The following is a 24197-nucleotide window of genomic DNA, read 5'->3' as shown; positions in this document are numbered from 1 at the left end:
ATTCTTTTTTTTCTGAGATTAAAATGTGTTCTGAATGCTTTATTGGTGATTCTTCATATCTATAATTTGTGTTATTGTCTTTAGGCTCATGAAGAATGTGAAACGACTTCATGTTGATATGGGTCAAACTTAGTTTATTTTATTGTGTAAAAAATGAACTTGCATAATCACGTACATAAAGAATCTTTTCTCTTTTTTTCATTGTAGATTAAATCAGCTATTGTTTATTAGTCATCATTAAACCACATCCCCTAATATGTTTTCCATAATTTGAGATTTGGTTAACCAATTTTTTTATTAGTAATTCATTTGTACGAAGTTCAATCTATGCAACAAGGGTTTTAATTTAAGACTTTTTGTCCACTTTGCTCATCATTTCATACTCTTCTATTTCATCAGTTGTTTATTATATTTTTAATGATCAAGGTATTAATTGACCTATCAAATATAATAGATGTATTCCCCGTGCAACGCGCGGGTAAAAAACACTAGTTTCTCCTTAATAAAATAAATAAATTTTTAAATTTTAGATTTGATTAGGATTTAGGTTTTTTATTTCTTGATTTTATCTTAATTTATTTTTGATTTATTTTTAGAGTATTAATTAATTTTTATTGAATTTTCAGATTTTTAATTAATTCTGGATTTTATGAGTTTTTATTGTGATTTGCTAGATTTTGATAGTTTTTATCTATATTTATTTAGTACTTTTTTAAATTTTAGATTTGATTAGGATTTATGTTGTTTATTTCTGGATTTTATCTTAATTTATATTATTATTTATTTTTAGTGTATTAATTAATTTTTATGGTATTTTTATTGAATTTTCGGATTTTTAATTAATTCCGGATTTTATGAGTTTTTATTGTGATTTGCTAGATTTTGATAGTTTTTATCTATATTTATTTAGTACATTTTTAAATTTTAGATTTGATTAGGATTTATGTTGTTTATTTCATGGTTTTATCTTAATATAAAATCTGTGATATAAATCAATAATACATCTCATCAGCAAAAACCCTCTTAAAACCCTGCCTACCTCCACCATCTCCTCCATGAAATTCATCTCCTCCAGTCAATTCTCATCCCATCTCTCCACTGAACGGAACCACCCCCACAAAATCGTCTCATCTCTCCACGGAACCACTTTGCCATCTACTTGCAATCGCATCCCTCCGATTTGCTGCCTTGGATTGATTGGGAAGGTTGCAGATGGAGGTTTCAAAGTATTTTCTTCCTTTACTTGCATAATATGTTATGGTTTTTTTCAATTTTATTTTACTTTACCTTTAACTTTCATTCACTCATGTTTGACTTCAAGGTCAATTTCGTTCATCACTTGCCATGCTAATTTCAAATTCTTTTCTTTAGGTTTTTTTTATAGATATTCCACCAAAAGAGATTCTTTGGAAGCCATGGATGGTGAGTGCATTTTATATTCTATATGGAATTTTGTAATATTTTGACTTGTTTTTTATGTTTTCTGATTCTCCTTTGTATGTGATTCTATTTTATTCGTTTTTCTTATTTTGCATCTAAAATTTGTGTCCTATGTTATAGGAGGTGAAACATTGATCTGTGTATGTTTTGATTAACCTAATCATTGTCAGTGAAGTGGATTGAGGGAGTGAAAGAATTGAGGGGAGAGAAAGGAGAAGTTGTAGATTTTTTTCCTTGCAACTTTTTTATTTGGTAATTTTTTCTTTTTGCTTGCTTCTTGCACCGAGGAAATTAATTATTTTTGTTGGTGCTTGCCGTTACAACTACAGAACTACATATCATGGATGATATTTTACTGCTTATCTTTGTTCGCTCAAGCTATACTATTGAGGTTAGACTTTTAAAACTGGTGCTATCCTTTCTAATATGCTAAACGCCTAAACCAATGTTCTAACAATAAATTGATTTCCTTGGCTGCCCTGGAAACATTTGACATGAATTTATCCGTAGGTACAGAACGGCAATGAGGTGCATACCTCTGACTACACTCTCTGATTCTCAGCTAGCTGACAATGAAACATGATTGATGACTCAAGATCTTATCTTGCTCTCATTTCAAGTAAGCCACGAAACATGTGAGACCAGTACTCATGGAGGTTTTTCTCAGTCCATTATATGTATATATTCACCAGATAAGAGATAGAGATGTGTGTTTGGTGTTGCACTACTGTGATGCATATGTATATATTCACCAGATAAGAGATAGAGATGTGTGTTTGGTGTTGCACTACTGTGATGCATATATAGTTTTACTGACTTAGTTCATCAATTCTACATCTATCTATCATCATTACATATATTAAAAGTCACTTTTCGAAGGCAATATTAGATTTTATAATTAATCATTGTTCTACTATGGTTGGAAGTCTTGCTTGCATGAGTGTGTAATTATCACATTACGATTTAGTATCAGCATATGTTTTTGATTTGGTTATTGTACTTTCAACAACAGTGCTACATAAAGCAAAGAGTTGTTTTAGCCATTCAACAAATATAATGGGTCTAAAATTTCTAGAGGGGTTTTCTTCCATTCATCTTCTTTAGTAGCATGTGATTAGTTTCCCCTTACAAATAGATCTGATTGGTTATGGAAACCACTAGAAGGCCATAGCCAAAAAGTGGCTTCAATTCATTCTTTGGCTTTCATATATGTCTGCAAATTTGATTGCTATCTTTGCACTATCATAGCTAGATTGATGTTGCACATATTGCTATTATGTTTGGTGGTCTTTAGTCTATCCTACTCTAACATGTCTATCAATCTCACTTCATGAGTTCTTGATTTTCTGTTACTTAGAATGCAGATACGGCTGGAAGCTGCTGATTTGGAAGCAAGTTTCATTTGAATTAGCATGAGTTCATATTAATTCATGTTAAAGTTGGACAACAATCAGGAATAGCACCTAGGATTGCTGCTGATTTGGAAGCAAGTTTCATTTGATTTTTTAATTAGAAATAAATATTTTAATGATTTAAATTTAAAATGTGATACCTTCTTACTTTATGAAGTGCTTTTTTATGCCAAAGAACAAACTCTGGTTGCAGTGAAAACAAAATTTTCATATGATGTTAGGTACTGTGTGGAACTTGTGAGTGTGTTTGTGGATAATTTATAAGAAAAGCGGTGGTGATAGTGAGGTAGAGAAATTTGAGAGAGATTTTGATGTAAATGGGGATTTTTCTTTCTTATGAGATTGGACTTTTAATCCTTATCCACACCATTCGAAATTTCCATTATTAGTACTATTATTTTCGACACTTATGTCACTGACAAATAATAATTAGGTTCTGATGTAATGTATATTCTTTGTAATGGAGAATTAAGTAGTTGTTTTTAAGAGTCTTTTATATATAATTCAGATGCAAACAGTATGCACTCAGCTATCACTTGAGCACTAGAGCAAGTAAAGGGAGCATACTACGACTGCTTTACTATTCTGAATTTTTTATCGCAGAAATGCTCCGGTAAGTACAACAAGCTCAAAAGCAGAATAGCATGATGAAACTACTAGATATTATTAATGAACCAAACCTTTCAGTTCCAAACTGTCAAGACCTTCGCTAGAAATTTGTTCTAAAGTACGCCCATTAGTACTACTATAAGAGCAAAGCAACATGCTTCTTATATTGGGAGATAGACAAAAGCAGAGGTTGCCTTAGTAAGCTTTCTCACCTGGATCAACAGAAAAAGCAACTGAAACTCGATCGATGAAAGTTGGAATGACAAGGTTTACTCTTAAAGTCTTCGGCAGGAGGAAGATACAAGAGATCGACCTTGAAGCAAGCAAGGTATGGTGGGTGTCATCATCTTCATCGATATTACCCACCAGATAGACTTGAGAAAAGACTTTCAGGCATCCTGAGAGTAAGGAGAAGCTGGATCTAAATGTATTAGAAAGAGCCTAAAAGCTTTTATATATAGGAAAAATATTTTACATGAAAATACTTCTACATAAAAATAAATGTTAATAAGATTTCATCGGAATTTTTTTTGTTACAAGAAAAACATAATATAATATAGTTTGTTGTTAATTTTTTACTACATAATAATATAGTCCACTTTAATTTTTTTGTACAAATTATTATAGGAGTTAAATTCTCCTACGGGAAGAAATATATTTTAAAAAGAAAGTACCTTCATTAAGTATTAATTAATGTATCAAATACAATAACAAATTTCGTGGTACATTCTTTTTTTTCTAAGATTAAAATGTGTTCTGAATGCTTTATTGGTGATTCTTCATATCTATAATTTGTGTTATTGTCTTTAGGCTCATGAAGAATGTGAAACGACTTCATGTTGATATGGGTCAAACTTAGTTTATTTTATTGTGTAAAAAATGAACTCGCATAATCACGTACATAAAGAATCTTTTCTATTTTTTTCATTGTAGATTAAATCAGCTATTGTTTATTAGCCATCATTAAACCACATCCCCTAATATGTTTTGCATAATTTGAGATTTGGTTAACCAATTTTTTTATTAGTTATTCAATTGTACGAAGTTCAATGGTTTTAATTTAAGACTTTTTGTCCACTTTGGTCATCATTTCATACTCTTCTATTTCATCCGTTGTTTATTATATTTTTAATGATCAAGGTATTAATTGACCTATCAAATATAATAGATGTATTCCCCGTGCAACGCGCGGGTAAAAAACACTAGTAAATTAGGGATTTTTATATAATCTCTTTTTACTAATGTACACCCCGAGTTTGGAAGTTTAAAAACTGGCATGAAGGATGAACTACACTTCAAGTCCTCTATGCTAATCGCTTATAATTTAGCGGACTGTGTATTCTCCGAGTTTGGAACCCCAAACATGATCCTTATGGAGGACGCTTGATACAACGGAAGCATAATAAGGGTTAGCAAGCGTTGAACCCAAAAAGGAAAAGGGTTCGCAAGCGCTGAACCTTAAACGGATAACTCTAGAATCCACCAGAAAAGAGAGAAAATTCTCAAATTTAATTATCAATCATCAACTGAAATAGGCTATGCCTTACAAGTGCTTAAATAGGAAAAGAAAATATCCTAACAGAAAAATAAACAATATCCTAAAAGATCCTAATTGAAAATAAATAAGTTCCTAGCAAAAAATAAATAAGATCCTAAAAGATCCTAATTGAAAATAAATAAAATCATAATAAAATACTTAAATGATATTTTGCGGGCCCGCGATGGATTCAGATGGGCTAAATCTGGAAATCTGGTCGGACTCATCTGTTGTCGAAGCTCGCAGCCAACTGCGCTACATCAGTCTCCTCCACCTTTGAAGAACTCGACCTCGAGTTCTCATCGTGATAAAGGACCTCATCTGCTTGATACTCATAGATGTCAGCCACGTTGAAGGTATTGGGGATATTCGTGGCATGTGGGAGAGCCTCCAACCGAGCCTTTACAGCTTCTTCAATCACCACTGGGCAAAAACATTTAGTTTCTTTCACATCCTCATCCTTGTCACTCTGCGTCATCACCAAGAAACTTGACTTCTTTTCTTCTGGACTCTCATCAAAGCGTAAAACAGAAGCCATAATAATTTTGTGTGCTCCCCACGTAAAACAAAATCACATTATCCCTTCCTTTGTATGCAATATCAATATCAGATTGCCAAAGTCGCCCAAGTAAAACATGGCATACATCCATACTCAGAACGTCACACAATACCTCCTCTCTATAGTGCATCCCAATAGAAATATGTACCTTGCAAGTCTGTGAAACCTTCACCTGTGGCCCTTTACACACCCACCCTAACGTGTACTGTTTCTCACGAGGCTCTATTGTCAGCTTCAAGTACTCTACCAGCTTCTGGGAAACCAGATTCTCATCAGTGCTGCCAATGTCCACGATCAAGTTACACACCTTTTTCTTAACAGAACAATTTGTTCGAAACATGTTTTTCCTTTGACCTTCTTCGTTGGATGATAGCAAGATCCTCTGGAGCACAAAGTTTACTCTTTCCTCAGACTCCTCTTTAGCAACCACAAATCCCTCATACTCATTGCTCTCATCTTCCTCCTCAGTCTAGTCATTCAGAATGGCGACAGTTCTCCTGGAAGGACAAACATTGGATCGATGAACTTGCCCACCGCAACGAAAGCACTTATCACCGGTCGGTTTCACATACGGGTTAGTTGGTTTTTGGCTGAGTGTCTTACTCTGTTGCACGCCGCTAGAATTACTGGCTCCTATGTTTCCATAATTGGGATCCCTGGTTGCTGCGCACTTCTCCTTTTCTTCTGCTGACTCGATGTTATTTTGAGGAGAAAATCTTGGAAAGGATGAGAAATTTCTAGGGGATTTTTCCATCAATTCAGCCTTCAAAGCAAGGCTGGATGCTTCAGCCACGGTCCACGCAGTTTGCAAACCCATCTTCTCTTGCAAGGAACTCTTCAAGCCACTGATGTATCGAGCCACCTTCTAATTTTCGGATTCTCCCAGTTCGTTACGCTCAGACAGGCGTATGAAATCGGTTGTATACTCCTTCATAGTCTTCTTTCCTTGCACACAATCGATATACATCTTATAAAGAATTTGCTCATAATCTTCTAGTAGAAACCGCTCCATCATCAACTGTTTCATTCTACCCAAAGTTCTGACTGGCCCTTTTCTCTGCCTCTGCCTTTGAATAACAAGCTTATCCCACCACACAGCAGCATTACTCTTCAACTTGATCGCCACCATCTTGACTTACTTAGTCTCAGGGATGCCCATGATGTCGAAAAATCTGTCGACGCCAATCTCCCAGTCTAGAAACTCCTCCACTCCCATAGTTCCATAGAACAGTGGAATATCAGCTTTCACTCGGTAGTCATGGTTATAATTTTGATTCCCTTGATCAACTGTTTCTTCTTCATTAGATTCGTCTCCCTCAAAACTTGAATTAATGGCACGACCTTTGTTGCTGTCGTGTGGAGCCCTACGCGGCTCTCTTCCCTCGTCTCTTCGTTGGTTCTCGTTGTTTGCGTTGTTAGTTAATGTCGCCATCTGTTGTGTCATAGCAGTGAGGGTCGCGGTAAAAGCCGCGGTAACATCCTTCAGGTCTGCTTTGGTCACTGGTTGATCTTCCATGGTTGATCAAGCAAAGAAAAGAGATAGGAGAAAGCCTGCTCTGATGCCACTTGATACAGCGGAAGCGTAATAAGGGTTAGCAAGCGCTGTGCTGAACCCTAAAAGGATAACTATGGAATCCACCAGAAAGTCTGGAATCCACAAGAAAAGAGAGAAAGCTCTCAAATTTAATTATCAATCATCAACTGAAATAGGCTATGCCTTACAAGTGCTTAAATAGGAAAAGAAAATATCCTAACAGAAAAATAAATAATATCCTAAAAGATCCTAATTGAAAATGAATAAGTTCCTAGCAAAAAATAAATAAGATCCTAAAAGATCCTAATTGAAAATAAATAAAATCCTAATAAAATACTTAAATGATATTTTACGGGCCCGCGATGGATTTAGATGTGCTAAATCTGGAAATCTGATCAGACTTATCCGTCGTTGAAGCTCGCAGCCAATTGCGCTACATCAACGCTCAACCTAAGGAGTGACCCTATCAAATGGATCCATTGGGCACATAATCAAGCACCCACTGTAAATAGTTGTGCAACCATTAATATTGTTATTAAGTCACTAAGTGGGCCACAAAGTCTCATGTAACCCAAGGCAACCAAGAGACAATCCTAAACCTTATAAATACCCTAGACAATGATGGGAAATGCATATTCACTCTAGCGCTAATTCTTGAACTAGGCTTGGATTGTACCCTTTGAGCTTTGGTACCCCCGAAGTTTAGGGAGAACACCTAATATTGATGCATGGATTCACCGTGAGACACTTGTTGGAGTTGAATGCAATGTAGGTCTCACATTGCTAATGTCGATGAAGGAAGAAAGAGTTCAATGAAAGAAATATATTATTAAGTTCCTCGTTGCAACACATCAAGCATCACCACCGAAAAATACTTTAAACTTATATTTTTCTTTTTATTGTATGCTCTTATCTATATATATTAGTAAAGCAGACTTGAAAAAATAGTGTCATTGCAATTAATTATATTCACTTGAAAATAGTCTTATTGCAATTAATTACATTCACTTGAAAAAATAGCATGATTGCAATTGAACACATTCAATTACTTTTTGTATGTAGTAGCACAACACCTACGGGAAGAAGGCAGAAGGTATCTGAAGAAAAGTTGCAGTTACACTTGGAAATAATATCATTGCAATTGTTACATTCACTTGAAAAAATAGCATCATTACAATTAAATACATTCAGTTACATTTTGTATGCAGCACCACAAAGATTGCAACTAAATACATTCAGTCTTGAAAAAATAGTCTCATTGAAATTAATTACATTCACTTGAAAAACTAGCATGATTGCAATTAAACATATTCAGTTTCTTTTTGTATGTAGCAGCACAACACCTACGGGCAGAAGGTATCTGAAGAAAAGTTGCACAAGTTGCAATTAAAATTAACATTACGTTACATTTGAAAATAACACCATGCAATTGTTACATTCACTTGAAAAAATAAAATCTTTGCAATTAAAGAAATTCAGTTACATTTTGTATGCAACACCACAAAGATGAAAATAAAATAAAAAACGGTAGAAATTGGCAATGTCAAGAACCTATCCATCTACCAACATTAAATTCAAAAAATGCAATGTATTAGACTAAATCAGGCCCTACTCCATATCTCTATATAAACAAACCACTCACACTCAAATCATGCATATCTTAGACTCCAGCATCCTACAGGAAACGAATGGTAACTGTCACAAGCTATTTCAACAAGTATGTCATGTTCCATCACATTAGCAAATTAAAAAAAAATTATTTTTTCTATTACTCATTTCTTATTTCTTTGTTTCAGGAGAAAGGTCATCAACAACAACAAAAAAACCCACATTCCTTAGTGAACTATCTTCCACTGCAGATGATTGGAAAATAAAAGTGCGGGTTTCACGGATAGTGCATTAAGTAATAACAAATTATCTTTGTAATAAATATATTAAATAATAAGATTAAAAACTGAAAAAAAAATTGTATTGTCAAAAGCTATTCAACTACTTACATTAAATATTCACAAAAATACATATATTAAATAATAATAGTTATAATTTTAAAAATAACTTGAGTTGACAAATATTAAGAATTAAAATTAATTAATTTAGATAAAATAGATTTAAAATTAATAAATATTTGTTATTAAATCATTATTGATGGTTAAGATTATCATAGAGTAATTTTTCTGTTTAACTAAATATATGATGATAAATAAATTAAATATATTACAAAATAAGTTAATTAAATTAGGAGATATATACTAAATATGTTATGCCTGTCATGTTAGTTATAAAAAATAATAAAATAATTTAATTTTAAAATTTTTAATCGATAATAGTTATAATTTTGATTTAAAATATGTTTTCTAATAATATATAATATGAGTTTATGACCTCCTATGAGATTTATCATTGTTGCACTCATTTACAATAGACTAAAAATGTAGTATGGAATGGTATTTAATAAATTTCATAAATGAAATTATATTTGATATAGTCATATAGCTACAATATTTCTTCAGTGATAAAAAATAACAATCATTCTTAACCAGCTTTCACTTTTGCACATTATTATGGTACACGAGTTTAAGAATCTTTTTAACTAAGTCCTTATAATTTATTTGTGCTAACCACATGCATCATCTACTGAGGGAATCAAGTTCTACTCAAGTGTAGTGAAAGTTAAAGGTCTATCATAAAGTGCATTCCTTAAGGACGGAATCTCAGAGATCGAAAGAGTTAATTTAACCATTGTAATAGACATTCATTAGTTGAACGATTTGTGTTTTCAAATTGTCTTACGAGGTTCTATAATTTTTTACTTTCTATAAAACTATAAAAATTTATCGAATAATTTAAATTATTATCTAATTCATAATTAAGTTAAAAAATATATGTTCTTACAAATTACAAACTGCATATTAACTAATTAAATACTCATATGCAATAAATAGTATAATTTTTATATGTGTCACTAAGAATATGTTTCGACATTAAATTTTTATTAGCACACTTACCATAGAGTTTCAACTGAAAACACAACTTTCTTGGCCAAAACATGAAAGCAAGATATAAATACCACTTTATAAAAGTCTTTTTACTTTTATAGATGATTTTACACAAACACGGACTAAATTATTCAGCTCTAATTATATATTTTCATCATTTTACTTAATATTGAGAGTGCATTACTATTTAAACATATAATCACCAAATAAATTGAAAATAATTTTTATTAAATAAACATAAAATATTAAATATGTGTTTTAATATACTAAAAAATTAACCCAAGAGGGGTAGCTCAGTTGGCAACGCAGGCTGAGTGTGAATGAAGAGCTCTCGGTTTCAATCCCCACACAGTACACTCTGGGGAAGGGATGATGAGTTGTGACTAAATCTCGAATCTGTGGTATATCCAAATGGTGACAGTACCAAATTCTTATACCAAAAAAAAAAACAAAAAAATTAGTGTACAATAATTTTTTTTTTAGCTTCATTAATGTTATTACATTACATATGTTTATCATATTCTTAATTATCTATTATTCAATAATTTTTCATATTCAAAAATTATTTTTACAAATAATAGACACATAATTTAAAAACAAACTCGTGCAACGCACGAGTTTAATTTCTAGTTTTAGAGTATTGTGAGATTTAAATTAAATATTTGCTTTGGAGAATGTGTGTGTAATTGGTCACGTGGTGGTTGAAGAGTAAAGTGTACATGTTGTTACAATTTTGGTTATTCTCTGGATGTCGGTTTTGACAACAGTTGTGATTTTTCTCCGATTTTGAAGTTTTTCACTCTATAAATATTGTGTGATTGTACTCCTACTCTTTTAATTACTGACAACCTAGACCAATACCTACGATTTTTAGTCATCGATAGGTCGTGGGCAAGTTAAAGTTCTGGACTGTTTTTTTGGGTCGTTGATAATCAACATTTTTCTTGGAAAGACTTGGTAAATATTTGGGTTCAATTGTATGGGAAACTAAATTTGGATCCAAATCAATGGTGATACGAGCTGACTTTATCTCACATGAAGAAGTAGATATATCTTGAGGCTTAGCCATTGTTGTTGCTGAAGGAAATTAATTCCGTGACTATTATTGATGAATAAACCTCTATTTATACAAATACAAAGTTGACTAATAATAAAGGCTAAACCCTAATTACATGCATAATTACAGAATAATAAATATAAGAATATTCTATTCTATCACACCCCGCAATCGAAGCGGGAGGTTCACCGACGCTGAGACTGGAACGAAAATCATCAAAAAGAACCCGAGGAAGGCCTTTCGTAAAAATGTCCGCAATTTGATGACGGGAAGGAACATGAAGGACGCGAGCCTGGCCACGCGCGACCTTTTCCCGAACAAAGTGGATATCCATCTCAATATGTTTGGTACGCTGATGGTGCACAGGATTGCCAGAGAGGTAGATGACACTCACATTGTCACAGTAGACCAATGTTGCCTGAGAGAGAGGAAAGTGAAGTTCGGGAAGTAAATTGTGGATCCAGCAAGACTCGGAGACAACATTAGCAACACCCCGGTATTCAGCTTCAGCACTAGAGCGAGAGAGGGTGGGTTGCCGCTTGGAGGACCAAGAAATGAGGTTGTCGCCAAGGAAAACACAGTAACCAGAAGTAGAGCGTCTCGTGTCAAGACATCCCCCCTAGTCAGCATCAGTGTAAGAAACAAGTTTCGCAATGGGGGAGGGATACAAATGTAGACCATAGGTCAAGGTGCCACGAACATAGCATAAGACACGCTTGAGGGCAAGCATGTGCTCGGTGCGGGGAGCATGCATATGTAAGAAAACTTGTTGAACTGCATAAGAAATGTCAGGGCGAGTAAAGGTGAGGTACTGGAGAGCACCAGCAAGACTCTGATACAAGGTGGCATCCTCACAAGGAGTCCCAGAAGAGGAACTGAGCTTCTGCTTAGTGTCAACCGGAGTAGCAGAAGGGTTGGACGAAGTCATGCCGGCTCGAGCAAGAATCTCACTAGCATAAGTGCTCTGACTGAGAAAGAGGCCACCTGCATGTCGAGTGACAGCTATGCCAAGAAAGTAACTCAGAGGACCAAGATCCTTCATAGCAAATTCTGAGGCAAGAAGTGCCATAAAGGAGTTGCGGAGATCATGCGACGAAGCAACCAGAATGATGTCATCAACATAGAGAAGTATGTAGGCAATATCAGTACCCCGCCGGAAGATGAAAAGAGAATGATCTGAAGTGCTGTGCCGGAAGCCAATAGAGGAAACATATTCAGCAAACCGCTGATACCAAGCACGAGGCGCCTGCTTCAGACCATAAAGAGACTTCTTTAAGCGGCAGACATAGTCCGGGCGCTGAGAGTCGCGGAAACCCAAAGGCTGATGCATGTAGACAGTCTCATGGAGATCACCATGCAGAAAAGCATTCTGGACATCCAACTGATGAATGGGCCAGGATCTAGAGAGAGCAATGCTGAGAACTGTCCGTATGGTAGCCGGTTTTACTACGGGGCTGAAAGTCTCGTCACAATCCACACCTGCAATCTGAGACCTGCCATCACCTACAAGACGAGCCTTATAACGCTCAAACAAACCATTAGACTTCTTTTTATGGCGAAAAATCCACATGCAACGAATAACATTAACATCACAAGGACGGGGAACCAACTCCCACGTATTATTTCTAATAAGAGCATTAAATTCAGACTGCATAGCGGATTTCCAATTGGGATCAGATAAGGCTAATTTTGGGTTGCGAGGCAAGGGTGAGATGGACGGGTCATCAATAGAGACCGAAATACTAAAAGGCTTATTAGGTTTGGAAATACCGTGCATGCTACGAGTGGTCATGGTCCGAATTGGAGGTGCAGGTGGGACCGAAGGCAAGGGTAAAGGCGCGGAAGAAGTAGGCGAGGATGTGGAGGCCGGTGAGGGCGGCGTAGAGTCAGTGGGCCTCGACGATGGGAGCGGAGGGTCAGGAGGGCGTGTGGATGTAGTTTGCCAATGATGGATCAGAGAATGAGGTAGGTCCTCGGTGAAACAATCATAAGAGGAGGTAGAGTCCAAGGGCAAATCAGCAAAAGGAAATCTAGTTTCGTCAAAGATAACATGCCGCGAAATTATTAGTTTTCTGTTGGACAAATCATAACATTTATAACCTCTGTGATTCATCGGATACCCCAGGAAAACACACGGAGACGATCGTGATTGTAGTTTGTTTATGGTAGCGGAAGGAAAAAGAGGAAAACATAGACAACCAAAGACACGTAAGTGTGAGTATGAAGGGTCACCATGATATAACAGCTGAGTAGGAGAATCATTTCCAAGTGTCTTGCGGGGCAGAATGTTCAGAAGGTACGTTGCCATTTGAAGTGCATGATGCCAAAAGGAAGGAGGAACAAAAGAATGAGCCAAGAGGGTGCGGATCATGTTGTTAATGGTGCAAATTTTTCGTTCTGCTTTGCCGTTTTGAGAAGAAGTGTGAGGGCAAGAGAAGCGAAAAATAAGGTCGTTAGCATCACAATACCGGCGAAAGGAATCATTGTCATATTCACGCCCATTATCACATTGAAGACATTTAATATTTGCGGAAAATTGAGTGTGAATAAGGTTAGCAAGAGTAGTAAATATTTCATAAACCTGAGATTTCTTGCTAATCGGAAACGTCCATAAAAAATCAGTGTGATCATCCAAAAATAAAACGTAATAACGATGACCAGCAGTGCTTAAAACAGGAGACGTCCATAAATCACTATGCAAAATATCAAATGGCCTCAAAGTAATAGTTTCAGAGGAACTGAAAGGCAACCGAACATGTTTGCCTAAAACACAAGAATCACAAATAGTACTAGAACGCGAAGGTTCACAATAAATAAGTTTATTATTCCTAAGGTGATTTAAAGCTGAGGAAGCTGGATGACCAAGACGATTGTGCCAGACACCAGAAGCAAGACCAGCAAAATGAGAGGAACGGGTGACTGGGTAGAGGTCGCCGAGGCTGTTACATCTCATTAAAGGCATCCCCGTCTGGAAGTCAGACACCGAGAATCCAAAAGGATCAAAAGAAACAGAAACATTATTGTCAGTAGTGAGTTGTCGTACAGAAATTAAGTTTTTAATAATTCGCGGAGTGTGCAAGACATGGTTGAGTGCTAAAGGTTTGTGAGGGGTGGGAATAGAAGTGTGTCCCGAACCCTGAATTGGAATGCCCTGACCACTACCGACTATCAGTTTCTAATTTAAATGACTTAAATTAGAATAAGACGTGAGAGTACCTTGAGATGCCGCAGTAAGGGACGAGGCGCCGGTATCCATGTACCACGTGGTGTCTGGAGGAGTCAAGGACATGGTGTGCATGGCAGCAGCGATATCAGTGGGTGTTGGAGACGCAGTAGCGATGTAGGCCTGAGGATGCTAACCTAGAACGCTGGGTTGCGGCGGAGAACCCATGGGACGCGACCACTGAGATGTGGGGTAAGGACAAGGAGGCATGCCCCAAGGGGAAGGAGCCCAACCAGGGGGAGGAGCCCAACCAGGGTAAGGACAAGGAGGCATGCCCCAAGGATTCCATGATGCCGACTGAGGCGGGCGCCATGGTGGAAGAGCTGCAGCAGGGGAACCAGAGGAGCCAGATGAACCAGTATAGCGAGAGCCACCTTTCTTTTTAGGTTTACCAGAATTACCCAGATAGTTACGATTGTGCCCTGACCCAGAACGGTAGTTGGAGTGTCCCTGAGTGTTGCGGTTGGTGGTGCGCTGCTGAGAAGAGTCATCGGAGGCCCGTGGAGGGGAAGCAGAGGTGTGCAAAGCAGTCTGAGAGGCAGGACCGGACATCTTGGCGAGACCGGATTCCTCTAGAATCAGCATGGAGCGGACCTTGAGGAATGGAGGCAAAGGCTCGCTCTAACGGATCAGGGTGACAACACCATGGAAAGGCTCAGTGAGACCAGAGACTAACTAGAGAACAAGACGATGATCACTGACTGGGGCACCAACATTCCTCAACTGATCAAAGATATGTTTCAGACGCTGACAATAGGCTGAAACATTAGGAAAATCCTCCATGCGAGTGGAGATGAAATCCTGGTCGAGGGCAACAGCACGGGAGTTCTGATTGTCCTCAAACATAGAAGCTATACGGTTCCAAGTAGCCATAGCAGTAGAACCTTTCTCCATAACAGTGGCGAGAAGATCAAAGGATATGGTGGAATAAATCCACTGTTTGATAGTAGAGTCAAGAGTGGCCCACCGGGCATAAGAAGCATCGGTGCGCGCATGAGGCTCCATGTCAGCTTGAGGAATGATGTGGTGGAGCACCTGAGTGGCGTGAGCATGAGTTTCAAACAATTCAGCCCACATAGCATAATGATCCTTGTCTATCTCGAGTTTGAAAGGAATGTTGTTTTTGATAATGGTGACAGCAAGGGCGGGATGAAAATCCGACTTGGTAGACGCTGGCGGGACAGGTGGAGTGACCATAGTAGTGGCAGTGTCACTCGTGGGAGCATCGTTTGGAGAGCCAGGGGTAGAAGCAGACGTAGACATGTAACCTGCAAAACAGAATAAATAAGATTTTTTTTTGTTTGTCAAAGGTTGCTGCAGGTGCGGTTGGACCGGGTTTGAAGGAACCGGTCTGGTCGAGCCGGGCTCTGGTGAACCGGTCGTCCCAAAAAAAAAAACCAAACACGCGTTTGAAAAGAAGGACGCGGGTCGGGCCTTAAGGATCCGAGCTTGGACGGGTCTGCTGCGAAACAGGGCAGCGACGAAGAGGAAGGATCGACGAGGCACGGCGCGAGGGACGGCGGAGGCACGACGCGAGAGACGGCGGAGGCCGGCGCTGGCGGCTGGGTGTCCGATCGGAGGATCTGGTCACAGAGGGGGCTCGCTTGGAGAAGCACGCGGGCACGAGGGGAGAAGACCCTTGGTGGCGTGCGGTGTGTTCCTCGATGGGAGAAGAGGAACCTACTAGAGCAAGGTGACCGGCGGTGACGGCGGCGCTGGAAAGAGGGGAGCGCGGCGGCGGCGGAGCGGCTGTGATGAGTGAGAGGCAGCGACTGTGGTGGGTTTGGAAGGAGAATTTGGAAAAGAAAATAAAAAATTAGGTCAGATTTGAAGAGGGGATCTGAACCTGCTCTCTGATACCATGAAGGAAATTAATTCTGTGACTATTATTGACGAATAAACCTCCATTTATACAAATACAAAGTTGACTAATAATAAATGCTAAACCCTAATTACATGCATAGTTACAGAATAATAAATATAAGAATATTCTATTCTATCAGTTGCCTCAAAACACAGTTCGACCATATATGTGTAGATACCTGCTAAGATGCATCTTGAGATTCAGCCTCTACTTAGGCTCAGAGGACAATTCATCTTTCTAGTTGAAATGTTGAATAAGTGCTCCAAGCTACCCCGAGACTCTACCATTACTGTAAGCTCAAAGGGATTTCAAACTCCTGGGTAGAGATGTGCTCAATGCTGCCAATGCAGCCCTCAGACTCGGCCACTATTTAGGTTTGAAAAGTTCTAAATGAAGAGCATCATAAGATGGTTGAACAAACCGCAACTTGATTGGGCTTTTAAATTTCTCCCATGTAATGAGATGAATGTGTATGAATCTGAACCAAGTTAGAGCTTCTTCCCCTTAACATAAAATGAGTTATTTTTTTATTTATTTATCAAAAGTGAGTTATTTAATCAGGTGATTTTTTTTGGTTTTCTCATTTGGGCTTTTGTGACAAAGAGTAAATTGACCCAACAAATAGGCAGGTACCAACCATACTCTGATAAAAAAATATAAAAAAAAGGAGTTGGGGAAACAACTTATTTTGCGGTAAGTCTCACACACTGATAATCAAGAGAGGACAATATAATTAATTATAAGATGATTGAAGAGAAGGATAATGTGAAAGAAAATATGACAATTGAAACTTAAATTAGTCGATTTCAAAAAAAAAATGTACTTAAAATAGTCTGGGGAAAAAAAGGAGCTCACAATAAAACTTTTAAATGAGTCCAATTTATACCCTGAAAAATATAAGAGGGAAAACGAGTGAACAATAAAAGTTTTGTACAGATTGAAAAATGAATGGCACCCCATGACAATCCCATATGGGAAGAGTGAATAATGTGAACAATTCAAAAGACGTTAGATGGAACTTCATTGATATCCAAGGCAGCATTGAAAAAATGGCACCCCATGACAAAGGGATATGGGAAGAGTGAATAATTTGAACAGTTCCAAAGATGTTAATTGGAACTTCATTTATCCAAGACAGCAAAGGAGTGAAGCACAAGTTAGAGATAATGACAGTACCTCAACTCATGGAAGAAATGGCAACCCATAGAAGTTAGCAGGTTCCATGTAGCAACCATATCCATCTAGAGTTGAAAGAAATCAAAGAATTCAGGCAGCAGGCGCTAGGGAGTCAGGAACCACAGGATTATAATTGATCTCATATGTATTGAACTGAACAAAGAACCCCGATAAACTCATGCCACTTTCGCGCATAAAATTTGGTTTCTAAGAAGGAACCACTAAACCAAACATGTACTTAGTTGCCATAGCAGGTACATAGAACATTCTGAATATGAATTGTTTCAACTAGACACCAAATCTTTGATGTGTTAATCATAATTGAATATTCCAGAGTACAAGTTCCATCAATATTAGGACCATCACAATTCAATTAAGATTAACTACAGATATTGGATACAAAAGTTCATTAAAATGCAGACTCTCCAGCCACAACTTTTGAAGAAACGATATATAAAACTATGACTTAATAAAGAAAATAAGTACTTCATTCAGATACAAAACGACACATAGATAATGGTCTCTAACATTTTAATTCAGCAGAGAAACAAGTTCCACAAGTTACTGAAGTAGAAAGAAGGTACATTGTGGGCAAAAACTGATTCACAACTGATCACATCTCAAGAGTGACAACTGAAATCTGAAACAGCCTTGACAAAGTTATGCTTTCCTGATTCACACATTGAATAATTGTCAGTAAGACAGTAACTGTAATGTAATGGAATGAAAAGAATATAGCAGAATCATTTGAATAATATTCAAGCAAGATCTTACCTTAAGTTTTGGCATACCATGGTCAACACTCTCCACTCTTCATGGAAATGGAAGGTAAGCCATGTGAGGATTAGGACTAAGGATATTGGGTGGGTTACTAGCAGGTGGAGTGACATTGACTAATCCTAGAAAACTGAAACATATGCAGCAAAAGACTAATATAATCCCTTCTAAGTTCTAACTTTTCTCTGAAAAAAGCAGAAAAGATAGTGAAGGGGCATACACCCTCATTGAGGGTAGCTAAGAAATAAAATACTAACATACTAGAGAGAAAGAAGGATGACTAGGAGAGGAGAAAGACTGTTAAGGAAGGGAAGGTAGTAACTAGCAAATACATCTAGGAGACTGAAATGACAGGGATGCACACTATTGAATACCAGACAAAGAAGGAAAGCAAAATCAGGATAGAAGTCAGAATGACTAAACTAATGGAGGTTAGCACTCATTTGAGGCAAACCGGTGAACATAACTCTTTTTATGGATTGAGATGAAAGTGCTTTCACATTAACTCAATTGGTATCCAAACACACACTAAAGACACGAGAAGAAACCAAAACAAAGGGCAAGAGACTATAGTATGTACATGGTATCTAAAGCAAGAGGCTAAATTCTATGTCAAATTAAGGGAAGGTTAACCATTCTATGAGAAGATGTTGAGAACTATATATCAGAAATTCAGGATTCAACTTAAATATCACATTCCGCAGTGAATCCAGGTCTTTTCCATGCCACTCCTACCCGTTACAACCATTCTGCTTTCCAACCATTTTCATGGAAGCTTCCACCAAGTAACATTATCCATAGCAAAGCCTGCTTTCAACAGACTCCTCAAACCTCAAGTATACATCCAGTTACCCTCTCCACTGCTAAGCTTGACCCCATTTCCAACATCTCGAGATTGTTGACCCACCAAAGCCATGATTTTCAAGGGCACAATACAACCACCATAGAAAGCTACATGAACTCATACCAGCTCACTACTCAGACTATAAATTTTATTTGGTCTCCATATACACCTAACACCAACCCATTTCATTGGAAGAAAAAAAAAGACTCATTTACAGGAGTCGAGTGCTCCTTGTACTTCACTCATCAATGATGTTAAGATTGAGAATGCGACACAGCGTCTCAGTAGCAGAATCAGCATTAACAAAGAAACCTCTTGTAGAAGGCACATGCTCCCTGCCCGGCGAAGGGGGAGCCGACTTAGCCACCGGACTTACTTCAACCTCAGGGGAGGAACCAGGAAGATTCAGAGACACAGTCCTCTTTGGCTGGACAGAAAACTTGGGAATTGGCAATGAACTTGGAGGGGGTGAATTTGAGTAGGTAGGTCCAGCCCATAACTCAGAGAGCAAAAAGCTCCCATTTCCACCAGTCACATCTTCAGAAAAACTCAAAGTTGTATCCTTTCTACAAGCTTTGTCATTGATAGGAATTGGGCTGCTCTTAGTAGTAGTTTTCTTCCCATAAATTTTGTTATCATTTACATGGGGTGGTGTTTTAGGGGAACCATGAGATTTCTGAAAATTCCTGCAATTGAATCCTATAAAGTCCCTGGAAGGTGAAGAGCCAAATTGAGCATGGCCCTGTGGCTTGGATCTGCTATAGCATTGGTTCCTATGCTGCTCAACAACAACAAGGGTCTCCATGTCCACAACAACCAAGTCAAAACTGAAGGTGAAATCTATTAGATTACAATGCCACAACTCAGCAGCAGGTATCAGAATCAGAAACAAGCTAGAAAGCTCAAAACTTTGTCCTACTATATAATCTATATACTTCTTCCCACTGGATCCAAACTGAAGAACATGCAACTGAAAATTCCATCCACAACTAGACCCACCCACCAAGGTAACAATCTCACTGATTCAAATCAACCACACAAACATTCTCTTGAGCTGAAAAAATTATAAAACACAGAAATTAAATAAATAAATAAATCAAACTTTTTCATGAAATCAACATTTCCTGAAAAAAGGGTAAGCATAAAGATTACTTACCAGTTGGTGTAGGAGAAAAAATATCCAGATAGTGCACGAGAAGTGTATGACAGTGCTGCTACTCTCCCAACTTTCCTTTTTTTTTCCTCGTTTATTTATATAGTATATTATTTTTTATTTAATTCGGAAAAATATTTAACTTAGCTCCGAACAGTGGATCTGAAATGAACATCAACACTGTAGTGAGCATTGAGCATTATATATGATGAGTGAAGAATTTTCACAGAAGAAGCTGAACATTCAATGAATGTAAGCAAGAAGATGAAGTTTACCTACTGGTGTCGGTTTTGGCTCCGTCACTATATATATTGTTGGGATGTGACATTGACACGTTCACGTTGTTGCTAACAAAAAATCTGGAGTGGTTCTTTGCTTTCCTTGTTCATGGGGGAATTATAAGGGTGTGTTTGGATAAATACAAGATATGATATGATATGATAACGTATGTTAGCTATAAGGGGGGAGTTGGGTTTGGGACCCCCCTATGGGGCTCCCCGCCCCACTTAAAGTAGGGAAATTACTGGAAAGCCTCCCTTTAATAGAATACGGAAGACACATTTTCGTATTGAATACGGAAGTCTCATATCCGTATTATATTAGTATGTAAACCGGCAAGGGTTTATTCAAACCCATTTCAAACCCATTTCCGTATTTTTCCCCTTGCTCTTCTCCCCTCTTCAACCTTCGATCTCCGTCGCTCCCCTTGCTTGAACCGTGTACTTGAAAGGTTCCATCATCTCCATCAAAGCTCTTCATCAACCTCATTCTCCCCATTCTCAGAATTGAAACCTAGAGGTAAGTATTTTTGGATTTTCCCCATTTAACTTGAAATTATGTGAATCATTCAACCCTAGGGTAGTCGATTGATGCTTGTGTAGAGGTTTTGTTGGCTGAAATGTCTTGAATGTGGTTTGGGTTTAGGGTCGATTCATCATTGTCGTTAATGGCGTTTCTGGGTAAATACGGATCATCGGTTTCCGTATTGAATATGGAAAACGGTCTTCCGTATTTAGTATGGAACCTGGTTTTCCGTATTCAATACGGAAAACCTTTTTCCGTATTCATCTCAGAACCAAACCCAACCCTTATAATTGATTCTGGGTTCAGAATCAATTATAGAAGGTTTCCAAAGCATTTGTGAGTAGTTTCTAGATGCCATAATTGATTATTAGGAAAATAAAAGTTGATCCAAGCATGCATAATCCACAGAAGATCCGATTATCATCTATGTACTTAAAAAATTCTAGGAATTTTCCATTTGCTTGCATCATGTTTCTGTCTATGGCTGAAATGGTATATATAGTGAATGTTTGCTCTGAATATATAGTGAGAATGAAGAACAGAAAGAGGTCTCATGCTTCTAGTGAGGATGTCGGGGCTACTGAGGATAGACACCGGCGGTTACATGCTTCTAGCCGGCGCGGCGATCATGCTGCAACCTCTCAGGCGGTGGAGGCTTCAGCTCCTCCAGTTGTTTCTCCGCCGTCTCCCATGATTGAGTTGCCTCTGGTTGATTATCCGCTGTCTCCCACGGTTGAGATACCTACAGTTGATTCTCCGCCGTCTCCCACGGTTGAGTTACCTCGCCAGGAGTCATCAGGCGGGGAGTCCTCAGGCGAGGAGTCTTCCGACGAGGAGTCATCCGGCGAGGCCTCATCCGGCGAGGAGTCATCTGACGAGGATAGTATTCCTCCGCCTGATGTTGATGCTGATGTCCTGCCGCCAGAGCATGGGCCACAGGGTGGCGAGGATGACCTGATCCAGAGGTTGCCGCCGTTTCCGGGGGGGCCTGTTGAGCTGTCGCTCCTCACCCATTATGCTGATCACAAGGCTCCCTGGGCGTGGCATGCACTCCTACGCACAGGCGAGCGGTATGTGGACCGTCGACAGTTGAAGGTGGCCACAGCTGGGGGGAAGGTTTGGAACCTTGCTTGTGATGGTGATTCGGACAGTCACAGGCGGGTTCGAGAGTTGATTGAGCAGACGGGTCTTCATCAGCTACCCTATTGCAGCTACCCGGTGACAGATGCAGGCCTTATTTTGGCCCTTGTGGAGCGATGGCATGAGGAGACTAGTAGGTTCCACATGCCGTTCGGGGAGATGACTATCACCCTGGACGACGTGTCGGCTCTTCTCCATCTCCCCATGGGGTCGAGGTTCTATACGCCTGGGAGGGGGGAGAGGGACGAGTGTGCAGCGCTCTGTGCTCAGTTGATGGGAGGATCTGTTGGTATTTATGAGGCTGAGTTTGATACGAATAGGTGCCAGACTATTCGCTTTGGGGTCTTGCAGACCCTGTATGAGGCTGCGTTGGCGGGTATGTCTTAATTATTACTTGATTAAATTGTATCTATTATTATTGTATTGCTATAAACTATTAACTTAATTCATTTCATTGTAGAGCACCGAGATGAGGACGCTGCGCGGATTTGGCTGGTGAACCAGCTAGGTGCGACGCTCTTTGCTAGCAAGAGCGGAGGCTACCATACGACCGTCTACTGGATAGGGATGTTGGAGGATCTTGGCCGAGTGTGCGAGTACGCTTGGGGCGCGATTGCGCTCGCTACGTTATACGACCAGCTTAGTCGAGCGTCCAGGAGGGGGACGGCCCAGATGGGAGGTTTCAGCTCGCTCCTGCTAGGATGGGTCTACGAGTACCTTTCTGACTGCGTCATTATCCGGAGGGCGGATCCGGAGTACTCGCAGGACCAGCCTAGGGCGCGACGGTGGGTTACGTCCCGGGTCCCGCATGCAGGCCTTGATGAGAGGCGAGTCATGCTCGATGAGCTGACGGTGGATGACATTATATGGACCCCATTTGAGGACCATCGGGCTGATCGACCACGGGATCCGAGGGCCATGTATTCTGGCTACATCCGGTCGCCATTTGGTCGTGTTGTTCGACGGCATCTACCAGAGAGGGTTTTGCGCCAGTTTGGCTACATACAGGATGTCCCTCAACACCCCTCTGAGATCCAGACGACTGGGTCCCTTGCTGAGACTGCAGTTGCTGCCTATGCTGAGTTTGAGCCGCACCTCCGCCCTCAGGGGATCCTTGCTACATATCCGGGAGAGGCTGTGGAGGATTACATGAGGTGGTACAGCGCTGTGTCTCATCGGTTCATCATCCCTGATGATAGGAGGGAGGAGTTCAGTGCGGTGGTAAGTTTGAATTTTATTTTCCATTCAATTGTGATTTTTTGTTCATGATATTTTATTTGTATCTAATGTATGTACATTATTTTTGCAGACTGTTATGCGTCGGGCCGTGGACTTGTTGGAGCAGTCACTCGAGGTGCCAGATGCTCCTGCAGTGGGCACGCATTCCCGATCCCTCACTGAGAGGGCGCTGGATCTTATTAGATCCAATGCCTTCATTGGTACCCAGGGGGTAGCCTTTGCTGCTGTCCGAGGAGCTAGAGCTGCGGGAGGCAGAGGTCGTGGAGACAGAGCGCGTGGAGGCAGAGGTCGTGGAGGCAGAGCCCGTGGAGAGGGTGCTCCTGCAGAGGGTGCGCGTGGAGGCAGAGGCCGTGGAGGCAGAGCCCGTGGACCTAGAGGTCGTAGGGGGGCCGGTAGGGGTCGGGGCGAGTGATTGACTGTATATTTGTATATTTTTTGTGTATTTTTATATTATGACATGTGACTCTTTGTATTATGACTCTCTTTATATTAGTCGTGCTTTCTATTTCCACTCATTATATGCCGACTCTTATATTGAAAAAAACTCGTATAACTACACCGTAAATAATCAAAGGCAGGATAAGTAACATAAATAATCCATGGCAAGCAGTTTAAAGGGTACACGAAATTATTCAGAAGCAACACGAAAACAAAATTAATCCTCAGTGATATCGATGAAGTCGTGGGGTCCGCTATCCTGTGGAAATACTTTGACTATGTTGGGCAACGTTATATTCAGATAACGAACAGATTTACTCGGTGCAAACACAGCAACCTGCAAGTAAATTGCAAATTTAAAAGATTAATGCGTACTTGTTCAAAGGAAGCAAGAT

The 24197-nt window shown here is 39.1% G+C and overlaps 3 protein-coding genes across 3 annotated transcripts; 1 reads left to right on the top strand and 2 right to left on the bottom strand.

The window, feature by feature from the left end:
* Positions 1-15042: 15042 nt before the first annotated feature.
* On the bottom strand, positions 15043-19100 carry LOC130719600 (uncharacterized). Its single transcript, XM_057570219.1, has 2 exons — positions 19037-19100; positions 15043-15635 (listed from the first exon to the last, which is right to left on the bottom strand). Exons 1-2 carry the CDS (start codon positions 19098-19100, stop codon positions 15043-15045), a joined length of 657 nt encoding a protein of 218 aa, XP_057426202.1.
* On the bottom strand, positions 17759-20051 carry LOC130720780 (uncharacterized). The gene is made up of 2 exons (XM_057571477.1): positions 18182-20051; positions 17759-18077 (listed from the first exon to the last, which is right to left on the bottom strand). Exon 1 carries the CDS (start codon positions 19831-19833, stop codon positions 19267-19269), a length of 567 nt encoding a protein of 188 aa, XP_057427460.1. The 5' UTR covers positions 19834-20051; the 3' UTR covers positions 17759-18077; positions 18182-19266.
* Positions 20052-23274: 3223 nt separating this feature from the next.
* Positions 23275-23875, top strand: LOC130719597 (uncharacterized). The gene is made up of 2 exons (XM_057570215.1): positions 23275-23346; positions 23435-23875. Exons 1-2 carry the CDS (start codon positions 23275-23277, stop codon positions 23774-23776), a joined length of 414 nt encoding a protein of 137 aa, XP_057426198.1. The 3' UTR covers positions 23777-23875.
* Positions 23876-24197: the final 322 nt, after the last annotated feature.

The sequence above is a fragment of the Lotus japonicus genome, chromosome 5 (genome assembly GCF_012489685.1).
Source record: "Lotus japonicus ecotype B-129 chromosome 5, LjGifu_v1.2".
Lineage (NCBI taxonomy): Eukaryota > Viridiplantae > Streptophyta > Magnoliopsida > Fabales > Fabaceae > Lotus > Lotus japonicus.
Note: the sequence above shows the minus strand (reverse complement) of the source record. Positions and strands in the feature narration are given on the sequence as shown.

Excerpts from the sequence above, each read along its gene's own strand:
- LOC130719600 (XM_057570219.1), bottom strand. The coding sequence starts at position 19,100 with ATGGCTTTGGTGGGTCAACAATCTCGAGATGTTGGAAATGGGGTCAAG. Across the intron at positions 15,636-19,036 it reads CAAGCTTAGCAGTGGAGAGG|GTTACATGTCTACGTCTGCT; the intron begins GTAACTGGATGT and ends TCTGTTTTGCAG.
- LOC130720780 (XM_057571477.1), bottom strand. The coding sequence starts at position 19,833 with ATGGAGACCCTTGTTGTTGTTGAGCAGCATAGGAACCAATGCTATAGC.
- LOC130719597 (XM_057570215.1), top strand. The coding sequence starts at position 23,275 with ATGAGGTGGTACAGCGCTGTGTCTCATCGGTTCATCATCCCTGATGAT. Across the intron at positions 23,347-23,434 it reads GGGAGGAGTTCAGTGCGGTG|ACTGTTATGCGTCGGGCCGT; the intron begins GTAAGTTTGAAT and ends TTATTTTTGCAG.